The sequence below is a fragment of the Scyliorhinus canicula genome, chromosome 24, assembly GCF_902713615.1.
Source record: "Scyliorhinus canicula chromosome 24, sScyCan1.1, whole genome shotgun sequence".
Classification (NCBI taxonomy): Eukaryota; Metazoa; Chordata; class Chondrichthyes; order Carcharhiniformes; family Scyliorhinidae; genus Scyliorhinus; species Scyliorhinus canicula.
In genome coordinates this window covers 19395724-19420035 of record NC_052169.1, presented here as the reverse complement: position 1 = coordinate 19420035, position 24312 = coordinate 19395724, and the positions used below count along the sequence as shown (strand labels likewise).

The window sequence follows — 24312 nt, the reverse complement described above, 5'->3', positions numbered from 1 at the left end:
AATCTAAATTAACAGGCAAATCACAGTTGAAAAGAGCTATACATTATACATGGAATAGCCGATAGCAGCAGAGGCCATCTCATGGAGTTTCTAAGTGGTCCTCTCCACCTTGATTACCAAATATTTTCAGCCACAAAGTTCTTCCAAACTCTAATCTTAAGGTAGATTTACAGTCTCTCTTCCTTCAAGCACTTGACTGATTTCTTTGCAGGCAGCAGCATCTGCATAAACAGGGTTCCGCTTGAGCAGTCTCTTTCATGGTGGTGCTCTTCTTTTTGAAATCTTCTCCATTGTCAGCTCCCATCAGTTCATAGAATTTACAGTGCGGAAGGAGGCCACGCGGCCCATCGTGTCTGCACTGGCCCTCGGAAAGAGCACCCCACCCAACCTTTTTGGACACTCGAGGGCAATTTATCATGGCCAATCCACCTATCCTGCACATCTTTGGACTGAGAGGAAACCGGAGTGGGCTGAGAGGAAACCGGAGCAGCAACAGGAAACCCACGCAGACACTGGGAGAACGTGCAGACTCCGCACAGACAGTGACCCAACCGGGAATCGAACCTGGGACCCTGGAGCTGTGAAGCAACAGTGCGCTAACCACTGTGCTACAGTGCTGTTGTGGTAGGGCGGATTGACCAGAACCACTGTTACCTATGCATGGCATATTTGATTCTAGACATTGTCAGGAACAAAAGGAAAAACTGCAGCAGTTCTAACTGTGCCTTCCAACAGCCCAGAAATCCATCTCTCCGAATTTACTTACTGAATGCCTCCTCTTTCCAGCTTTTGCCTCTATTATTGTGTCTGCCACATGACCTCCATATTTGACTTCTGTCCTACTTCCAGGTCAAGGGTGGCTGGTCACATGGACCAGTATTTCTTATCATTCAAAAATTATAATTGGTCACTTTACAATTGATACAAATCCTTAAGTCCTTTAAAAACATTTTCAAAAACAATTAGATTTTCCTGACTTACTTTGCTACTGGTCACAGACCATCATAACTTGTTTTCAATTGCAACGGAGTCAGAAGTGTTCATATACTGATGGTACATCGCAGCAACAGGACATTTAGCAGTCTCTGGGCTTGGATCTGTTGCTGTTTACTGATCTTGCAGTTTTGAAGCTGGTCTTGGGCATTTTTAAGCTTTTTCATAGGATGTGAGAGTTGCTCGTAAGGCCAACCCTTATGGCCATCCCTAGTTGCCCTTGAGAAGGTGACGATGAGCTGCTTCCTTGAACCCCTGCAATTCATCTGGTGTAGGTACACCCACAGTGCTGTTAAGAACGGAGTTCCAGGATTTTTATCTAGCGGTATTGAATGAATTATAGTTCCAAGTCAGGATCTTGGATGATTTGGAAAACCTGCATGTGGTGGTATTCCCATGCATCTTCTACCCTAGTCCTTCCAGGTGGTAGAGATAACTGGTTTGAAAGGTGCTGTTGAAGGAGCCTTGGTGAGCTGCCGCTGTGTATCTTGCATACGATATGTACTGCTGCTAGTTTGCACTGGTGGTGGAAAGATGTTGGGAGGTGATTTTGGGGTGCTAATCAAGCCAGCAGCTTTATCATCGATGGTGTCTAGCTTCTGTTGCTGGAGCTGCACAAGCAAGTGGCCAGTATTCTTCTCACTCCTGACTTGTACCTTGCGGCTGGTGTACAGGCTTTGGAGAGTCAGGAGGCAAGTGTTGCAGCCACAGTATTCATAAAGCAGGTCCAGTAGATTCCTGGTCAATCGCAACCCCCAGGATGTTGGTGGTGTTTCAGCGATGGTAGTGCCATTGTGTGCTGGCGAGATGGTTAGATTCTCTCACTGGAGATGGTCATTCTCTGGCATTGTGGTATGAATGTTTCTTGTCACTTATCAGTATCAGCCCAAGTCTGAATGTTGTCCAGGTCTTCTTAACATGGAAAAATACTGCTTCAGCATCTGAGTGTAATGATATGTATATTGACTGGGATGTAAGTTAAGAAGTTAATTATAATGCTTCTTACCACTAGAGGGAACCATAGAACAGTTATAAATTCATCATGTGACTTGGGGATTCTAAGAGTTAGAAGAGTGTCAGGCACAGAGCAGTTGTGTACTTGGGAGTTCTGCAGTCAGAGATAGCGCAGCTTAATATAGAAACCTACTTTCGGAATGTGAACAAATCTCAGTAGTGTAAGTACATTTTTAGTTTTGTTTAGCAAAGCATTGTGTTCTTTATTTGACACTATGCATCCAAGCCATCCAGGTAAAGCAAAATAGAGAACACAACACTGAGTTATGACTAGTACTGAACACTGCAATCTTCAATGAACATCCCCACTTTAACTTTATGATGGACAGAAGGTAATCGATGAAGCAGCTGAATGAAGATGGTTGCGCCTAGGACAGTGCCCTGAAGAACTTCTGCAGTGATATCCTTGGTGAGATGATCGGCGCCCAACAACCACAACCATCTTCCTTTGTGCTCAACATGACTCCAACCAGTGGCGAGTTGCCCCCCATTCCCCATTGGCTTCAATCTTGACGAGGCTCTCTTGATACTACACCGAATGTTGTCCTGATGTAAAGAGCAGTCAGTCTTGCCTCTCCTCTTGAATTTTACTCTCTCTGTCTTTCTTTGAACAAAAGTCCAGAACTGAGGGGCATGAGTAGGGCATGAAGTCCTACTGAAGAGGGGTTCTTGGATACAGCAGGACTGACTAAGGCACCTTTGAACAGAAGTCTAGTGAAGTTTTGATGGGGGCAAGGACTCACTGCTGGTGGGACTGAATGATCCTACTGATGTGGACGGCCGGAAGATCCTGCCCATTACAGCTGTTGCTCATCATAGAGGTTCTCAAAGTGAGCAATTATCATAATGATAATGGCAGGGATTTTATGGCCTGCTATGGATTCCACCACAGCCAATGCAGCGAGCCATTCGAATGTCCATTGACTTTGGCAGTGCCAGACGATCACGCCTGCAGCATGAAGGACCAGAAAACCTGCCCATTGGCAGATGTGTCTGATGTAAACCGTTGACAAATAAAATTCGACAGATTGCACAACTCCATTGTGGCATTTAGAAGTGTTGTAGTATTTACAGCTACAAGGCTGGTCAAACATTAGTCTTCTCGCTAACTCTGGGATGAGGCCATTTAAATTAAGGCAGTATCATTACTGGTGCTCCCTTGTATGTAATCTCTCTATGGAAGGTGAGGGTTGTTGGAGTTACAGAAAGAGAATGCTGGAAAATCTCAGCAAGTCTGTCAGCATCTCAAGGGAGAGAAAAGAGCTAAAGTTTTGAGTTCGATGACTCTTTGTCAAAGCTAACAGATAGAGAAAGTGGAAAATATTTATACCGTGAAGTGAGAATGAAAGATGAGTCATAGCCACAGAAACCCAGGGAAACCGGCTGCTAATGGCCACAGATACCAAGGGGAAAGAGTGCTAATGGCAGTCCCCAGAGAGGACAAAAGGTCAAACAGTAGGGAAACTAACATCAGAGGATGAACTGTAGATGGGGGAGGGGAAGGGGGCAGCAAAGAGGAGAAAGGTGAAGGAAAGGTGGATAAGATTGGGCGGGAAATTAAATATACTAAAAAAGAAAGAAATGGTAAAAGACAGTTAAAATGAAATGAAAACAAATGGGTTGGGTCGAGGTGAGGGAGAGCTGATCATCTGAAGGTGTTGAATTCTATGTTCAGGCCGGAAGGCTGTAGCGTGCCTAACCGGAAGATGAGATGTTGTTCCTCCAGTTTACGTTGCGCTTCACTGGAACATTGCTGCAGGCCAAGAACAGACATCTGGGCATGGGAGCAGGGTCTTTTGTTAAAATGGCAAGCAACAGGAAGATCAGGGTCCTGAATGCGCACAGACCGTGCTGCACTGAAGGGCAGCACGGTAGCATTGTGGATAGCACAATCGCTTCACAGCTCCAAGGTCCCAGGTTCGATTCCGGCTTGGGTCACTGTCTGTGCGGAGTCTGCACATCCTGCCCATGTGTGCGTGGGTTTCCTCCGGGTGCTCTGGTTTCCTCCCACAGTCCAAAGATGTGCAGGTTAGGTGGATTGGCCATGATAAATTGCCCTTAGTGTCCACAATTGCCCTTGGTGTTAGGATGGGGTTACTGGGTTATGGGGATAGGGTGGAGGTGTTGACCTTGGGTAGGGCGCTCTTTCCAAGAGCTGGTGCAGACTCGATGGGCCGAATGGCCTCCTGCACTGTAAATTCTATGATTCTATGAGACTGAAGATGCTCAGCAAAGCAATCAAGCTTTGCTAATGTGGAAGCCGGCTCTATTGGGAAGCTCTGTATCTCCTTTCTGGCAAAGTCTTGAACCTGCATGTATCTAAATATTTCCCCTGCTCCAGCCCATACTTCACTCCCAGCTCCTTCAATCCCACAAAACGACCCCCAAGAAATAAATCTTTGTGTCCTAATTCCTTTATCCTCCCATCTCTGAAAATTTCCATTCCACGTCCCTGGCTCAAATCTATGGTTTCCCCTGAATCGACATTTCCCTTGACCCTGCCCCCAACCCGAAGTGCTGTCGTACTTGCCTCCAAATTCTCAACGAAGCTATTACTACTCCCCGAGTATCTCCCCGGAGCCGTCTGGTGCGGCGCTGTTGCTAGAGTCTTCAATCCCGACCCCCTACCCAAACTCTCCTCCATTCTGACCCATTGGGAGTCAACGCCTCTGACACTTCTTCACATTCGCTGCCCAGTAATAATACATGTTCGGAAGACCCAAACCCCTGCCTGCCTTCCTGTCTGTAGTAGCACCTTTTAAATTCTGGCCACCTTCCCTCCCCATATGGACGAGGTAATCATCCCTTTAATCTCTCTAGAAAATGCCTTTGGCAGGAAAATCAGCAGTCATTGAAAAATAAACTGGAATCACGGCAGCACATTCATTTTAATCGCCTGTACCCGACCCGCCACGCCAATGACCGAGGGAGACCATCCCACCTTGCCAATCAGCTTCACCTTGCCAGATCAGCTTTCACCCTCCCCACCAAACTAGAAATGTTGTACCTATGGAGCCCCTCCCAATCTTGAGCAACCTGCACCCCCAGGTATCTAAAGTGAGTCCCTGCCTTATGGAATGGCAGCTGCCCCCACCCCTGGCCGAGACACCACAAAATATTCACTCTTGTCTAGATTTAATTTGTACCCTGAGAAAGACCCAAACACCTGAAGCAGCTCCAGTATTCCCCCTATTGACACACTTGGTTCCAACACATAAATAACAAGTCATCGGCATATATCATGCTCCAGTATTTAACTAAGTTCCAAATGTTTATCAACATTATCTCAAATCTGGTACTCCTGTTGTGTATAATATATTATTTCTTAAATTTATACCTTAATTGATAAGTATGTTACTGACAGGAGGTTTGTGCATTTCTATCCAAGTGATTGGGCTAAAGGTAATATTTCATGCACTCTCCTGACTGGTAGAGGGGAAGTATCATTTCTCTGCACTGTAGTCCATTTAATTTGTCCAACTCAGCAAAAATCCATTATCAGGATCTTTGTGATACTGTCAACTGTCTAACAGCATTAAGGAGCTTGTGCCCTTTTTTCCTGATTGGTGCTGAGTAACATCTATGCTGAAGTTGTTTTGTGTATTTGAAAATTCTTGTTGCAATTAAAATCATCACCAAAACAAAAAACAACTTAATTTGTTCAATTGAACATGAAAAATATTATTCAAAAGATTTTTGACTATTCTCCATGCTGAAATTAATAAGCAGCATTTTCAATGTCCAATTTGCTGGAAAGTTAAATGGCCAATTCCTGAATTTTAGCTGAGTTAAACATGTATTGCCACAACTTCAAGGAGCTCCTTCCTTCATTTGTAATAATTTGGCATAAACATAAGCTAGCATGTGATTTTAATTTTTATTTAGAATTGACTATCTTCTGACCTAAACAGGTGGTGCCTACTATCTCATATCCAGAAGTCTGGGGCCAGAGTTTGGCGGATCTATTGGTTTAATCTTTTCCTTTGCCAATGCTGTGGCTGTGGCCATGTATGTCGTTGGGTTTTCAGAAACTCTAGTGGATATCTTGAAGGTAATCCATAATTTCAGTTTGTTATAAAGTATATAGCCATGTCATCTTTAATTTATATTGAAATATCTTTGGCAATAATTTGTCATCCCTTTTCAGGACAATAATGCACTCATGGTGGACCCAATCAGTGATATACGAATAGTAGGTTGCATTACAGTAGTACTACTACTTGGTATAACTGTAGCTGGCATGGAGTGGGAAACAAAGGTAAGGTTTTCGCTGCATTTTGAAAATGTTTATCAGTACAGCTTGAAGTAAAAGTTAATGAAGTGTCTTGTTTTTAGATAAAACCCAAATTATATTTTGTCAGTTACTTTGATAGTAAGTGCGGTGCATTGGTGCAAATTAAGCAGCTACTTTTGTCTTTTAACAGGCTCAAGTTGTTCTTCTGATAATTCTTCTGATCGGTATTGTTAATTTTTTTATTGGAAGTGTCATTCCAAGTACCATTGATAAAAGAAGTAAAGGTTTCTTTAACTACCAAGGCAAGTTTTATATTTTCTTATAGAAAAATTTGATGGGAGGGTTTAAGGCTTGCAGTCCAGTTATATTTGAGTGCTATATTTAGCAGTGTCCTATAATTATTTTTAATCTGTGCAGCTAACCTATTCGCAGAGAATTTTGGGCCATCTTTCAGGGACGGAGAAGGTTTCTTTTCTGTCTTTGCCATCTTTTTCCCAGCTGCTACTGGCATTCTTGCTGGTGCCAACATCTCAGGTGATCTAAAGGTATGTTCCTATTGAATATGTTTTACGCTAAGCTTACTTACTTATGATAACGGTTTCTGACTCAACTTTACATTTCAGGATCCACAAGCAGCAATCCCTAAAGGAACTATGTTGGCAATCTTCATAACAACTTTGACTTATATAGGTGTTGCCATCTGTATAGGTAAGGTATATAACTTGTTCTTGAATAATAATTGTTTAGAGACTGAAACAGAGCATTGGAGATTGCAGCTAAATGATTATTGTAAAGATACGGCTGATGGTAAAAGGCAGAGTTGCAAAATCCCAAAGGGAAACTTGAAACAGCTGCCGCTGTCAAAATGATTTTTGGAATTTGTGTATTATGAGGAGGTTTTCTGAAATCAGGAAATCATGTTCCCGACTAATGTGATGATTTTATATTGAAGTAGATGTATATTAAAACTAAAGGCAATAAAAAGTAATACACTTAAAACACAAGAATAGCTTCACAAAGTTAACAGTAAGTTCCAAAAAGATCCTAGCTTAAACAACACTGAGCTAACCTTTATGATCTAAATCGATAGAATTCCAGTAACTTTACCACACCAACTCCCTGTTGTTATTGGGGTGTTCTCCGATGGTGACAGCAAGCTGGTTTTGCAGGCCTGGTCTTTTTTCAAAATCTCCAATGGTGACAGCAAACTGGTTCTGAAGGTTTGGTCTTTTTTCAAAATATAGAATTCCTACAGTGCAGAAGGAGACCATTCGGCCCATTGAGTCTGCATCGACCCTCCAAAAGAGCACCCTACTTGGGCCCACTCCCCCACCCTATCCCCGTAACCCCATCTAATCTGCACACCTTTGGACAGTGGGTGGGAACCAAAACACCTGGAGGAAACCCGTGCAGACTCGGGAAGAATGTGCAAATTGCACACAGCACCCCCAAGATTGGAATTGAGCTCTGGTCCCTGGCACGGAGGCAGCAGTGCTAACTATTGTGGCACCATTACCACGTTTCCTCTTTTAGCTATTACGAGCCACCACATTATTTACTTGGAGATACCGCACTGTCTTTGGGGGGGATCTAAGCAACTACTCCTTCAGATATGTTTCACTGTTTTCTTAAATGTGTTCCATCCCTGTGATCTCTCTATCCTCTATTGTTTCTCAAAAGTTCCCTATTCCCAGAAATGATCAAACTCTTTCTTTATTTTATAGTTCCTGTGGTGATTGTAGATCTGACTAGATGCAATACAACTGAGCAAGCACTAGAGGGAGCACGGGAGAGCTATATATACATAGGGACAGGAAGTGACGACACACTTCACGGAAGGCAGAACTCGTAGCAGGTCACAGACACACAGGCAGGCAGCATTTGAGGTAGCCGTAAGTTAAGCTCCGAAGAGAGAATGAATTCACAGTAAAGCATATTCTCCACCTTTGAGACTACGAGCTTTATTAAGACACGAGGAACATCACATGGTACCAGGAGTGGCTTCAGACGCTTACTACAGGACAACTCGGCTGCAGACACAGAAAGAACAAAATGGCATGGAAATCTCCTACTGGACATTCGACTTGGGAAGACATCGCTGATTCGAGGATGTGGCTTGGATACCCACCTCAGCTGGACACGACCGGCAATGTAAGAAATGTCTGGAAAATGTTTAAACAAATGTTCGATTTATATATCATAGCTAATGATGTAGCAGCAGTCTCAGACGAAATTAAAACAGCAATGCTCATCGCAGGACATGAAGCTAGGAAAGTATATAATGAATTTAAATACTCAAAAGATGAAGACAGCAACAACTTACAAACAATACTAAACAAATTTGAAGAGTACTGTAAGGAATTTGAACAGCATGGCATGCTCAGAGGCCAAACTGCACAGAGACTGAGTGATGCAAAACTCTACAAACAGAAAGGCTTCAGTCAAGAAATCGCGAGTGAAAAGTACAGATCAAAAAGAAGAAATAACTTGAATTTTAAAACAAAGCCAAAACGCTGAAATCCAGTCCAGATCGAAAGGAAAAGGTAACTTACAACTTTCAGAAAGAAAAAAACGCTGAAATCCGCGATAAAATGGCGTCCGACCACATTTTACAGTCTCGGGCAGACAAAGAACTGAAATCTGCGTCTGCGCATGCACAGGAATCAGAAGCCGCGCATGCGCAGTTACAATCACCCGTTTATCGTTCTGTGCATGCGCCAGCCGCGCATGCGCAGTTTAAAAAAGTTTGCGTTGCTGATCATTATGCGCATGCGCAAGCCGCGCATGCGCAGTCTCAAAACGTTGTGGTCGCGGATCGTTATGCACATGCGCATTGGACACAAAACCGCACAGTAAAGGAAGGCCGATTTGCGCATGCGCAATTGATTCCTACGCATGACGTTTGAGCATCCGGACCACGCCTACTTAAAAGGGAAATGCCCGAAAATTGAAAACAAGATACTTAAAGCGGTAAAACCAAACTTTCTTGCCTCAGAGGACAAAAAAAACGCCTGAACTTAAACCAGCAGTTGAAAACAACTCGCACAACACCCTGGAAAAAGCAGTCTGCACCACCCAAAGTGAAGAGAACAAAAAGAAATCCGAAACAGAAAAAGATGATTTGTTTTTCGAAGATTACTACTCCGACATGGCTGAGTTATTTGGATATGGTGATCACAGCATCAGCGACACGGTCGCAAAGCTCAACACGAATCTACTCGTGGTAGATGAATCCAACCAAGATGATTTGGTTTTCGAAGAATACTACTCGGACATGGCTGAGTTATTCGGATATGCTGATCACAGCATCAGCGACACGGTCGCAAAGCTCAACACGAATCTACTCGTGGTAGATGAACCCAACACCATGGTGCCATGGCAGATCGTCGATACATTGGATGACAGCAATACCCAAGAAGAAGACGACTCCACACAGAGCACAGAAAGACTCCACAGAGAAAGCGATGACAGGCTCCACAGTGAGTGATGAAAGACTCCAAAAGGGAAGCAAGCAAACACTCCCTGGCGAACACCATGCATGAACAAGACCATGAAGGTCAACCCGCCGTATCTGAGCAGCCGCAAGCAGACTATGAAAGTCTACCAAGCTCACCGAAACGAGAAGAAGACAATTTATATCTACCCACTGCATGCGAAAACAGTGACAAGGTGATCACACTCGACGTACAGGATCACAGCGAGACTGACAGTTCTCAGCTTGTCTGTACAGAAGCACAGAGTAGGGCCACCCAAGAGTCCAGTGAGAACACGCCAATAGAAACCATGCAGATTTTGACTCCGGATGCGGAGCACCAAGAGTCCAGAGAGACCGCGTCAAATGAAATTGTGAAGTATTTGACTCCAGAAGAGGAGCACCAAGAAAGCAAAGACGACAAATCTAATCCACAACAAATGACTGATGTCACCAGCATCAATGCAACATCAGATCATTCTCACCATTCTCGAGACGAAACGTTGAATGACTCAAATTATCCACACGGGACACTCATTGAGCATAACAGCAAGAACAAAAGCAACATGAAGCGTGACAAGAACAACAAAAATCGCAAGAAGCCCTGCAGAAACCAGAACAACAACAGCACCAACAAAAACTACAAGCACAATGACAAAAACTACAAGAACAACAACAAAACCAACAAGAAGCATAACAGACAGAAACGCCAAGAACGGCAACAAAAACAACAAAGACAGGAACGACAGAAACAACAGCAATGAAACAACGACTTGTACAAAATGGTACAACTCTGTACATGAAGGACAATGCCACAGCACACTGCAAAACAATGACAAGACTACAAACATGCCATGGGATGACAACGAATCTCATAAACTCACATCTGCTCCAGAACAAGCAAGCACACCAGCTTTCAAGGCAGATGACATAATAAATCGATACCACAATCACAGAAAAAAGTCCATGTCAGTCAACATCAGTGGTTCGACCATGCAAACACCTCGGGATGACGCAATGGTTACTTAAAATAACAGGAACACCGACAACATTCACCACGTCAACAACAACAAAAGAGAGAACTCAGTGAACAAATTCATCAAGTTTGGACTCATAAATGTTTTATTAAGAGTGGACTCATAAATATAAATTGGCTTTGTAAAATATGCAATAGAACCATCACTTGTATAGATACACATCATAAGTAACTGTTTTGTACAATTTTCTTTAACGATGTACAGAAAATATGTAAAGAAAAAAGGGGGGATGTGGTGATTGTAGATCTGACTAGATGCAATACAACTGAGCAAGCACTAGAGAGAGCACGGGAGAGCTATATATATACACAGGGACAGGAAGTGACGACACACTTCACGGAAGGCAGAACTCTTATCAGGTCACAGACACACATGCAGGCAGCATTTGAGGTAGCCGTAAGTTAAGCTCTGAAGAGAGAACAAATTCACAATAAAGCATCTTCTCCACCTTTGAGACTACGAGCTTTATTAAGACACGAGGAACAACACAGTTCCCATATTTTAAAAGATAAAATTACTCTACCTTTGCCTTAATAACGTACAATTTTACGCTTTGTATATTTTCCCCTTTGAACGAAAACAACCTACTTCAAAACTACTACTTTCATTGCCTTGTGTAAATTCTTATTGAAGTTCCTCATGATTCGTTAACATATCAAAACCACTTCTTACTGATGATTAGGCCCTTGCAGGCTCTCTGTCGCGTAAATCTAATTGCATCAATCACACCCACGCCAGCCTGTTTTTTAGTATATAAGAAAAATGATGGGTGATATTACCAAAAGAAAAATATTACAATTCCTCTGATTCCTGACAATAAACATACAGAATACTGAAATTTGTTAGCTCATGTGGAATGAGTGGTAATCATAGTTGATAGACTTAAATGTGGAACATTTGTTTTTGCATTCCGTATACAAATTCCGGAGGGTAGGCATTTATTTTCACGGATTAAACAGCATTTTAAGATAAACATATTGAGATAGATGCGTTAACCCTAAAGTGCTGAAAGGTCTAGTAAAGCTATTGGCCCTCAGTTTGTGGGGAGAGAATGGATACATCTTTGCAGGGAGTAGAACATTGGAACGCAAAGGGCCTGCCGAATTTCAAGACACAATCTTTTATCATTTAAAAAAAAATAAAAATCTTTTGCCTCCCTGGGTCTCAATCAATGGACTGGTGAAAGGTCATCTGCCTGAAATGTTAACACTTTTTCCCTGTCCGCAGCTACTGTCCGGCTTGCTGAGTGTTTCCAGCAGCTTTTAATTTCAGATTTGTGGTATTGACTATTGAGATTATTTTTTGATATTTACCTGGTATACTGAAGAAAGGGTGCTGCCGTATATTATAAAGCACATAGTAAATTACAGTACAAAGAATTTAGCACTACTGCTTAAAGGATGAACTGTTTTATTACACCTGTCATTCCTAAATTATACTGTACTGCCACCCTACATTGATCCGTGCAGACAAGTATGTGTTAGTACTGTACTTGAGATGCTTCCTATAGTGTTTTAATTTTAGGTTTTACTTGCTGCATTGTAATTTCCTTGTTTCCGATTAATGGGATTCTTTAGCAAATTATATTTATCTATTTAATTATTACATAATCGACAGTCTACAAGTTTTGGCATTTTGTGTAAATTTGACCATAACAGAAAATTTAAAATGACGATCTTATACTTTTGGATATTGCAGCCAGGTTGTTGTGCGCGGCCATTTGTTATAGAATTCTATTAACAAAGACTAATAGATGTCTGGGAATAATGCAATCAGAAGATTAAGACAAGGTTGGACCAGAACAATGAGACATGGGCATGAATAATTTATATCTTGTCAACTGAACCACTAATGTACATACCAACATACAAATTAGGATCAGGAGTAGTCCATTCAGCCTCTCGAGCCTGCTCTGCCATTTGATAAAATCATGGTTGACCTGATTGTGAAAAGTGGTTACTTTCTTGTCTACACTCACCACCTTCGACTCCTTTGTCGGTCAAGAATTTGCTGAATTCAGCCTTAAAAATATTCAACGATCCTATTTCCACTGCTCTCCAGGGAAGGATTGTTATTATGTGCCATGAAGGCCATGGTGAAATTTTTTTTTTGGTTTTGCAGAAAAGGTGTCCAGGATCCAGAAGATGCAAACAGACCACCTATCCTTCATGATCCTGATGCTGCACCCTAACATTCTATTTCCTTTATTCATCTTATCGATTCAATAGCAAAAACATTAATGTTAGTTTGTACATGTATCACCTTTGCATGAACATTTTCATTTCTACAAATGTTGCATCCATGGCTATAACTCCGTCTTCATTCAATTATATAAATTTTCCCCTAAAGATTGTGGTTTCAAGCATCTCAGCTGGAGTTTCAACTGCAGATGATGGAATCATAGTGTTACAGCGCATAAAGAGGCCATTCAATCCATTGTGTCTGCGCCAACCAAAATGAGAAAACAAAGGGTGGGATTTTCTTAGACCTGTCATTCCTAAATTATAATGTACTGCCACCCTACATTGATCCGTGCAGACAAGTATGTGTTAGTACTGCACTTGAGATGCTTCCTACAGTGTTTTAATTTGAGGTTTTACTTGCTGCATTGTAATTTCCTTGTTTCCGATTAATGGGATTCTCTCCCATGTGGGACCGTATCCGGCTGTGCCCACCCGGTGACTGGAAATTCCCGCTCGAGGTCAATGGACCTTTACATGGTCCGCGTCCCGCCCGTGGCAAACTTGTGGTGGGCGGGGCAGAAGCATCCAGCCCAAAGAAACCAGCCACTCATTAAACTTGGGGCAGCTCTGCACAGGCAGATGCCATTTTCTGGATGAGATGCACAACCTGTGGTCACATTAGAAGAGCAAAGTGATTTTTATGCTGCTGTGGCCATCACTTCACCTCTGGGAAAACCTCTGTTGGCTAAACTCTATTTAGTTGAGAATTAAGCTGCATATCTATAGTAAAGTCTTTTTGCTTGCTTTCTTTGCAGGTGCTACCGTTGTACGTGATGCTACTGGAAGTATCAATGATACTATCAGTTCTTCGCTACGCTGTAATGGTTCAGCAGCCTGTATTCTGGGATATGATTTCTCTGTCTGTAATACACAGTCCTGCGATTTTGGTTTAATGAATAACTTCCAGGTAATAATTATGTGGTCAATTGAACTGAGATGATGGCAATTTTCAACTTTATTACTGGAGTATAGAATTGGCATTAAAAGTCTGGTGTCTATTACAGAAAACGGCCCAAATTTCCTTTCTAGTGGAATCAATTTTAGGCAGACAGTCTAAATTTCAGATCGACGCAGTTTACTTCGGAATTTTTTTCAGATTTAAGAAAATGAATTTTGATTTGATCAGTAATAGCCACTTTTGGAAGGAATGATTTTAATCTGTGAGTCAGGTCTCTTGGGATTAGAAGAGTCGTGGGAATCCCCAATTAATGTTTATTAATTTAAGCATTAAACCTGGCCGTTCTACACATTGATTATTTTATTCAGATTTGGGGTTCGGTTTATTTGATCATTTCAACATGTATTGATTGATATGCACATTAAAGATGCCAGAGTACTACTTGAGCAGTGAGTTTTCTCGGCATTATGGCTAGCATTCCTCGTCGTGCTGAAGGCACTGGAAAGTCAGAGGTCTACAGCACAGAAAAGGCCATTTGGCTCAATTTGTCTGTGCCGGTCAGAAACAACCACCAAATATTCTAATCCCATTTTCTAGCACTTGGGCCCATTGCCTTGGAATCGCAAGTGCACACCTAAATATTTCTTCAATGTTATGAGGGTCTCTGCCTCCACCACCCTTTCAGGAGTTCTAGATTCCTACCACCCTCTGGGTGAAAGGGTCCCCCCCCCCCCCCCACTCCCCCATCCCCTCTAAACCTTTCCCTTACCGTAAATCTATGACCCCTGGTCAGTGATCCCTCCACCAAGGAGAAAAGTTTATTTCTGTCTACTCTATCTATGCCCCTTATAATCTTACATCTCGGTCATAAGCTGGATTGAATGCCATTTGCCACTGACCAGTCTGTATATATCCGCCTGTAATCTAAGGCTATCCTCCTTGCTATTTACCAGCCCACCAATTTTTGTACCATCCGCAAACTTACTGATCAACTATCATATATTCATATCTAAATCATTTACAGAAACCACAACAGCAAGGGCCCCAACACTGATTGATCCCTGTGGGACTCCACTGGACACAGGTTTCCAGTCAGAAAAATACCGCACCCTCTGCTTCCTGCCACTCAGCTAATTCTAGATCCAATGTGTAAAATTGCCTTGGATCCCATGTGCTCTTGGCCTCACTATCAGTCTCCCATGTGGGACCTTATCAAAAGCCTTGCTGAAGTTCGAATAGACTACGTCGAATACATTGCAAAGAAATTTGCACACTTGAATACATCTTTGAAAAGTTCAATCAAGTTGGTCAGACATGACCTCCGCTTAACAAAACCAAATTGACTGTTCTTGATTGATCCATGCCTCTCCAAATGCAGATTAATTCTGTCTCTCCAAATTGCTTCCAATAGTTTCCCCACCACTGAGGTTAGACTGAATGGCCTGCAGTTTCATGGTTTATCCCTTCTCCCTTCTTAAATAATGATACCACATTGGTTATCCTCCAGTCCTCTGGCACCTCTCCTATGACCAGAGAGAAATTGCCAATGCCCCTGCTATTTTCTCCTTTGCCTCACTCAACAACCTGGGATACATTTTATCTGGCCCTGGCAATTTGTCTACTTCTAAGCCTGCCAGACGACTCAGAGTTTCCTCTCTGTCTGTTAATTTGTTTCATTATATCACAATCCTAAACAAATTGGGCAGCACGGTAGCTCAGTGGTCAGCACTGTTGCTGCACCGCTCCAGGGTCCCAGGTTAGAGTCCCGGCTTGGGTCACTATCTGCGGAGTCTGCTTGTTCTCCGTGTCTGCGTGGGTTTCCTCTGGATGCTCCAGTTTCCTCCCACAGTCCAAAGATCTGCATGTTAGGTGGATTGACCATGATACGTTGTCCTTAGTTTCCAAAAAGGTTAGATAGGGTGACGGGGTTACAGGCAGCGGGTGGAAGCGTGGGCTTAAGTAGGGTGCTCTTTCTGAGGGCTGCTGCAGACTTGATGGACCAAATGGCCTCTTGCACTATAAATTATGTAAATTAAGTGACAGCCACCCCTGACTCATTCCCCAGGGCAATAGCTTGGCCAATCCGAGTCAACCTGCTTGGTTTGAATTTAAGCACAACTTGGCAGTTAACTGTCATTTATTAATTAACTTGCGCATTCTCCATGGTAACACCTCCTCCAATCCGGCCATTTGCCAACTCACTTGTGTCATGTAAATAGTTGTTCCCTTCACAATTTGGCATTCTTGTGAATATCCTGATGAGTTCCAGACACAAAGTTTCAACGATGGGTCTTTTCTTGGAAATTCCCTTCCGTACTACCAAATGACTACTTTTTATTTTCTTGGTTACAGAATTGATTAAAAAGTTGGCAGTTGGCATACTGCAAGAATTGTAACCACTTTTGTCACGTTTAACACTAATCAAATGAACCGTAAAGGAACCAAATGCCAATTTAACAGATACATGAAATAAAGAAAATATTTTTATAAAGAAATAAAACAAATATTTCTGTGAAAGGATCTACTTGGGAACCTATATGATACCAGGCTATCGAGTAGAAGAGCAATGAGACATTATTTCCTTATTTTGTAGGTCATGAGTATGGTGTCTGGTTTTGGTCCCCTCATCACCGCAGGAATCTTTTCAGCCACTCTTTCTTCTGCCCTGGCCTCATTGGTCAGTGCACCCAAAATTTTCCAGGTAAGAAAGAATATACGTTAATTTTCAGTGATAAAATAAAACAAACTTGTTTTTCTTGTTGCGTATTAACATATCTTTCTGAACATGGAAGTCGTTTGTGCTTGTAAAGTGTGACCTGAGAATGCAGCTTTTTATTTATTGCAACAGCCTAATTATGAAAAATCAGACATTAGACAAATGAGATTTCTATTCATAATAGGCACATGGTAAATCACTGCCTAAGGTAAATGGAATTACAATTTGTGTACTTTATATGATCCAAAATATAACATGGGCTATGCCTGTTGTTTCACATTTGTGGAATACGAGAAAGCCGATGCCAATTTAAAAATTAAATTGTTGTGTGCACACTTGTCATCATTGAGTTTCACTTACACTGTAACTCCATGTTTGCTGTGCTGAATCTTGTTTCCCCCCCCCCCCCCCCCCCCCCCCCCCCCGCCGCTAATGAGACCAACTAGGCTTACCTGTGACACATGTTACCGTGAGTTTTATCCTGAAGGAAAGGTTTAGTTACAACCTAGATACATTCCATAAGAGGGAAGGGAGGGCAGCCAAATACCCAGCTGACTTGGTACGTTTGGCGAATAGGGTGTTACAGAAAAAGGGGTCACGCGTAATATATATTACAAAGAAATGTACAAGAACAGATTGATGGCTAACGTAAAGAGTATCCTAGAATATTCTGTAGAGGTATTAGCAGTTGTTAAAGGACTGATTGGGCCCCCTCTGCTGCCGCCGCGTGGGAACCAGGACAGGATGCTCTCGGGGGTGTGGGTTGGGAGGGGAGGATCTCGGCGGCGTACCAAATGATGCAGGAGATGGATGAGGCCTCGGTTGAGGAGTTGAAGGGTAAATAGGAGGAGGAGCTCGGTGAGGAGATTGAGGATGGGACGTGGGCGGACGCCCTGGGGAGGGTGAACCCCTCCTCTTCTTGTGCGAGGCTTGGCCTCGTACAGTTTAAGGTGCTGCACAGGGCTCACATGACCGGGACAAGGATGTGCCGGTTCTTTGGGAGTGAGGACAGGTGTATTAGGTGCCCTGGGAGCCCAGCAAATCATGCCCATTTGGAAGGGCGTGGCAGGGACGTTGTCGAGAGTGGTAGGATCCAGGGTCAATCCGGGCTGGGGGCTCACAGTATTTGGGGCTGCGGAGGAGCCGGGAGTGCAGGAGGCGAAAGAGGCCGGTGTTCTGGCCTTTGCGTCCCTGGTAGCCCGGCGGAGAATTCTTCTTCAGTGGAAGGATGCGAGGCCCCCAAGCGTGGAGGCCTGGGTCAATGACATGGCAGGGTTTCTCAAGCTAGAGAATGTGAAATTTGCCCCAAGGGGATCAGTGCAGGGGTTTTTCAGGAGGTGGCAGCCATTCCTGGACTTCCTGGCAAAACGATAGAAACAGGCCAGCAGCAGCAGCAACCTGGGGGGTGGGGAGGATGTTTTGTTTTGTACTAAAGGGACGGGCATAGTTCTGTGCCAATGTCGGACATTAAGTCACTTCCTCTTCTGTGTATACTCCGGAGGGGTGGGGGGGGGGGGTGTTCTGTCCTGTGTATTGAAGGGACGGGCAGATGTCTTGTGTGTGTGCGTGCGTGCGTTAAATAAAAAAAGACATTTTAAAAATTCTGTCTTTTTGTTGGTGATATTATGCAAAAATTTGAATTAAAATTATTTTTTTTAAAAGGACTGATTGGGCCAATTATGGATCAAAATTGAAGTTTTTTTTGGGCACATGTGGAAAGCATGGCTGAGATACTTGTTAGGGACTGGGTGGAACCCTTGTACCCTTGCCTTTGACTTCTATAATTAGTGTGGTTTTTGGAGAGAAAATGTGGGATTATGAGCCGCCAGAGTATGTGGTCAATTTATCTTGCAGCAAGCTTTGTGGGTATATATTACGGATTATAGTGGTGTATGTTATGTTGGGGCAGTGTCCCTTTAAGAGGTGAGTTATGTGAGCACTGGTGACATCATCAGTCCAGGTGTATAAGCTTTGGGCCCAGCCTTGTATTTAAGCTTGCGTGAGTGTCCAGTGTCCGCCCCTCCAATCTGAGGGCTAGTTAGGGGGTCTCTGTGGGAGTCCGGGGGGGGGGGGGGGGGGGTCGCTCAGATGGACTTTGGGGGCAGCTCCCTTAAGGGGTTTACCCCCTTGGCCCACCAAGTGAGGTTCATGTTTGCTGATATTGTAATCCCCTCCCACATGATTCCCGGCCCAGAGAACCGGAGAATCGTGAGGGAGTGGTGTCTGAGCATAGCGGCCGGTTTAGCGCCTGGCGTAAGCTCTTTCTGCAGGACACCCAATTCTCTGCCCATTCGTGGTCCTGGCATCGTGCCTCCCCAATCTCTTTCACTTCCTGTTTGTCATGTTTTTCTTTAATTTCTGTGGCTGGTCTGAACTTTACATATTTACTTGATGTCCTTTATATTTACCACAGTATCCCGATGTGTTCACATCCCGTTGCTTTCTTATCTTGTAAACAAGAGCCTTTTTTTTGCCTTACCTCAGTCTAGTGTTCACATTTGCTTCATTTTTAAGTGATTACATTTCTGTTGCTATTTTATATCACTGTTTGAATCTTTTGAAGAATATTTTATTAAGATCCCAGACCAAGTGTTAGATTTGTTTGTGGGAGAGCACTTTGGAGATAGTGACCACAATTCGGTGTCGTTCACTATTTTAAAAAAAAAACAAAATTTTTATTCAAGTTTTTCAACAACAAATTTTCTCCCCACAGTCAAAGTAAACAAGGTGTAAATCTACACAGAAACAGAAAAAGAAATCCCCCCCCCCAATACAAAGTAATAAATTAATAACGAATAACAATACAAGAAGAAAATAACGAACACACCGTCGCAAAAACAAACCCCTTTAACAAGCCCCGTACCATTCTCTTCTCTCTCTCTCTCTCTCTCTCTCTCTCTCTCTCTCTCTCTCTCTCTCTCTCTCTCTCTCTCTCTCTCTCTCTCTCTCTCTCTCTCTCTCTCTCTCTCTCTCTGAACCATCGCCTGGGCAATGCTGCCGATGCTCTCAGCGATGGCCTGCTGAGACTGAACCATTGCCTGGGCAATGCTGCCGATGCTCTCGCGATAGTCGGCTGAGACTCGGCCAGACTCCGTCGAGCGGATGAGATGTCCAGTTGGCTCTGAGACATGGCTGCCTGTGAGAGGGCAGCCCTGTCCTAGGCCACGGATGACACATGCACATGAAGCCCCACGCCTTGCACTATCTGACCCATGGCCAAAACCGTTGCACCCATTGCCTCCACCGCGGACGCCACCCGTGCGGTGTCGACCTGAGTGGCAGCCATGACCGTCACCGCTCCCTGCTCCTGGACACAGATGGACTCCTGCTGCGTCTGCTGTTGCTGGAGGCTGGCCTTCGCTCCCGTTGTCTAGTCCCTGGATTTGTAACTGCATCAGGTCTATGCGTGGGACTGGAAAGTCCAGGAACCCGGGAACCGTCTGGGCGGCAGTTGGTTGCTGGGGCTGGGCAGCTCTCCGTCCGTCCGTCCGTCCCCTCGGCTGCTCCTACCTCCACCTGCTGTACTGGTATGGCTGGTATAATGTGGTGCGCATCATTGTGTGTCTCAGAAGCCTCATCACTAAAGTGGCCAAACGAGGTGCGAGTCTCTGCGATGGTGGGGGGTATGGGTGAGTGCAGTGACGCCAAGTCAGGGTAGTCATCGGTCTCAGACATGTGGTTCCTGCGTTGACCCCTGGGCCGGTGCCTATCTGAGGGGCACTGTTCGTCATCTGTGTGTCACTGGCTTGGCTTGACGCCCTCTGCGTCACAGTCCTGGCTGTCGTGCGCGTCAGTGTCCACCGTCCAATTTCGTGGCTGTCGCTGTCCTGGGTGTCCGTCCTCTGTTCATCACTGTCCTGGGTCTCGGTCCTCAGACGCACAGTGACGGAGGAAGGCCTTTGTTGCCATCTGCCCTCCCCGCTGTGGTGTCCGTCCTTGGGGGGCAGGTAACCAACAACCCGCTATCGAGTGCCCCAGCAACCCATAATTCACCCATACCCACCATCACAGTTTCCGAAGTCAGATCGGCCTTCCTGAAAGTGAACCCACGGAAGGCGATGGGCCCGGACGGGATCCCTGGTCGTGCACTCAGAACCTGCGCGGACCAGCTGGTAGAGGTTTTCACAGACATCTTTAACCTATCCCTACTCCACTCCGAGGTCCCTACCTGCTTCAAGAAGACCACCATCATACCGGTACCAAAGAAGAACCAGGCAACGTGCCTCAATGACTTCCGCCCGGTGGCCCTGACGTCAGTTGTAATGAAGTGCTTCGAGAGGCTGATCATGAAGCGCATCACCTCCATTCTCCCGGAACGCCTTGACCCACTTCAATTCGCATACCGTCGCAACCGGTCCACATCAGACGCCATTTCCCTGGCCCTACACTCATCCCTAGAGCGTCTCGAAAACAAGGACTCCTACATCAGACTCTTATTTATTGACTACAGCTCCGCCTTCAACACCATAATCCCAGCCAAGCTCATATCAAAGCTCCAAAACCTAGGACTTGGCTCTCCACTCTGCAACTGGATCCTTGACTTTCTGACCAACAGACCACAGTCAGTAAGAATGAACACCAACACCTCCTCCACAATAGTCCTCAACACCAGTGCCCCGCAAGGCTGCGTACTTAGCCCCCTACTCTACTCCCTGTACACACACGACTGCATGGCAAAACTTGGTTCCAACTCCATCTACAAGTTTGCTGACGATACGACCATAGTGGGCCGGATCTCGAACAACGACGAGTCTGAATACAGGAGGGAGATAGTGGAGTGGTGCAACGACAACAATCTCTCCCTTAATGCCAGCAAAACTAAAGAGCTAGTCATCGACTTCAGGAAGCATAGTACTGTACACACCCCTGTCAGCATCAACGGAGCCGAGGTAGAGATGGTGAGCAGTTTCAAATTCCTAGGGGTGCACATCACCAAAAATCTATCCTGGTCCACTCATGTCGACGCTATCACCAAGAAAGCACAACAGCGCCTTTACTTCCTCAGGAAACTAAGGAAATTTGGCATGTCCACATTAACCCTTACCAACTTTTACAGATGCACTATAGAGAGCATCCTCTCGGGCTGCATCACAGCCTGGTATGGCAACTGCTCGGCCCAGGACCGCGAGGAACTTCAGAGAGTCGTGAATACCGCCCAGTCCATCACACGAACCTGCCTCCCATCCATTGATTCCATCTACACCTCCCGCTGCCGGGGGAAAGCAGGCAGCATAATCAAGGATCCCTCCCACCCGGCTTACTCACTTTTCCAACTTCTTCCATCGGGCAGGAGATTCAGAAGTCTGAGAACACGGACAAACAGACTCAAAAACAGCTTCTTCCCCACTGTCACCAGACTCCTAAATGACCCTTTTATGGACTGTCCTCATTAACACTACACCCTGTCTGCTTCATCCGATGCCAATGCTTCTGTAGTTACATTGTATATCTTGTGTTGCCCTATTATGTATTCTCATGTATTTTCTTGAATTCTGTTCAATTCCCTTTTCTTCCCATGTACTGAATGATCTGTTGAGCTGCTCGCAGAAAAATACTTTTCACTGTACCTCGGTACACGTGACAATAAACAAATCCAATCTGGAGCTGGCACCTCTGGGGTCCGAGGAGCGCCAGACGGTCCGCGACGATCTGCGACACATGCGGACTGGGGTGAAAGTGAGTGCTGGGGGTGGGGGAAGGAGGAGTGTAGGCAGGCAGGAGCGCCACCGATCTGGCAAGGGGCAACCTCCTGGTCCCCGCCTCCGCCAGCGAGTTCCCGTGCCCTCTGCTTGTGGCGGCGGCAGCAAAGCATCAGAGTTAGTCGGTACACAGCATCCCGCACAGGTACTACCTATATGATGGCATGGAAGCACTGGGCACCTGGCTGCGGTGGCTCTCGGGGGTGTGCAGCCCATGAAGGTCAAGTTGGGGGTTTGGCACCACTCCTTGGCGGGATGGGGGGTGTTTGGTCACGTGTGGCTGGTAGGGGCTGAGTGGTCTCGGTGCACTCACCCTGGCTGCCCTCGTCAGGTCGTGCATCTTCTTGTGGCGCTGCTCGGCCGTCCGTGGGATTTGCCCCACCGCGCTGACCGCAACGCCCACCTCGCGCCAATTCCTCCACACTGTGCTGGCAGGGTGCCGGTGGCCACGTCGACTGCACAGGATCGCCCTCCAATCATCCACTGCATCCAGCAGCGTCTCGGTCATGGTTATGGAACCTCGGGGCGGCACGGCGGGGGGGGGTCCATCTCGCCGGTCTCATGACTTTGCGGCGCCCGCACACATTTTAAGTGACTCGGCGCCGCTTCATCGGGTTGTCGCGCGAATGAAACAGCTATGGCGCCCAGCTGCCCGAGCTTCGCGACGCACCGGTGCTGGCCCCTTTTGCGGGACAGAATATGACGTCAATCAGGCCCCTGATGCAGTCATAAAACGCGAAGGCGGGGACTCTGCATGCTGGATGGGAGAATCCTGCCCTAGATGTTCAGTGTGCATCCTTACCACGGCCACAACTCTGAACATAACAAGTGCTGAAACTTAAGTTGAAACTTGCATGCCCATGTAATAGGCTGGGGCTGGTTTAGCTCACTCAGGGGCTGAGTGAGCCCCTCTATTCAGGGACTGAATAGACCAGGGGCTGGTTTAGCTCACTCAGCTAAATCGCTGGCTTTTAAAGCAGACCAAGCAGGCCAGCAGCACGGTTCGATTCCCGTACCAGCCTCCCCGGACAGGCGCCGGAATGTGGCGACTAGCGGCTTTTCACAGTAACTTCATTGAAGCCTACTCGTGACAATAAGCAATTTTCATTTTCATTTCATTTTCATTTCATTCATTCATTTCAATAGAAGAGCAAAGTATGATGAAATCAAAAAAGATGGGGATCTGAATTATAAACCGAAAATACTTGGCTGTGGAGAGAGAAACAAAATCAATGCTTCAGGCTTGCAATCTGCACTCATTCTAATGATGGTTCACTGGCCTCTGTTTCTCTCTGTACAGATACTGCCAAATGTGATGAGCATTTCAAACAGCCGAATTGCTCAAACAGCAAGATAACCCCTTTGCCAGCCCTCCAAAAAACAATTATCAGAATGAAAGGAACACTGAGAGAAAGGGCATTAACCTGATTGGGTAGCACGGTAGCACAGTGGTTAGAACTGTGGCTTCACAGCACCAGGGTCCCAGGTTCCATTCCCCGCTGGGTCACTGTCTGTGTGGAGTCTGTACGTTCTCCCCGTGTCTGCGTGGGTTTCCTCCGGGTGCTCTGGTTTCCTCCTACAGTCCAAAGACGTACAGGTTAGGTGGATTGGCCATAATAAATTGCCCTTAGTGACCAAAAAAGGTTAGGAGGGGTTATGGGGATAGTGTGGAAGTGAGGGCTTAAATGTGTCGGTGCAGACTCGATGGGCTGAATGGCCTCCTTCTGCATTGTATGTTCTATATATATCTTTCCCCAGATACTGTTGACCTGTTGTACATTTCCAGCATTTTCTCTTTTGATATTATTTATGAGTGACTGAATTTATTGTTCCTACAGGCTCTCTGCAATGATAATATTTACAAGGGGTTGTATTTCTTTGGCAAGGGATATGGGAAGAATAGTGAACCAATTAGAAGCTACATTTTAACCTTCTTTATTGCCGTTGCATTCATTCTCATTGGTAAGTTTTTAGAAAAATTACTTTACGTTTTTTATGTTTGGGAA

At 45.0% G+C, this 24312-nt stretch overlaps 1 protein-coding gene across 3 annotated transcripts in view; it reads left to right on the top strand.

Annotated features, from left to right (window-relative positions):
- Positions 1-24312, top strand: part of slc12a1 (solute carrier family 12 member 1) — a 106820-nt gene that overhangs the window by 34573 nt on the left and 47935 nt on the right. For all 3 annotated transcript variants that reach the window (XM_038784360.1, XM_038784359.1, XM_038784361.1), the window contains 8 exons: positions 5919-6058; positions 6155-6265; positions 6432-6543; positions 6659-6786; positions 6865-6949; positions 13749-13900; positions 16485-16592; positions 24145-24268. In XM_038784360.1, the coding sequence (XP_038640288.1) occupies positions 5919-6058; positions 6155-6265; positions 6432-6543; positions 6659-6786; positions 6865-6949; positions 13749-13900; positions 16485-16592; positions 24145-24268 (960 nt within the window). The remainder of the gene's footprint in view (positions 1-5918; positions 6059-6154; positions 6266-6431; positions 6544-6658; positions 6787-6864; positions 6950-13748; positions 13901-16484; positions 16593-24144; positions 24269-24312) is intronic.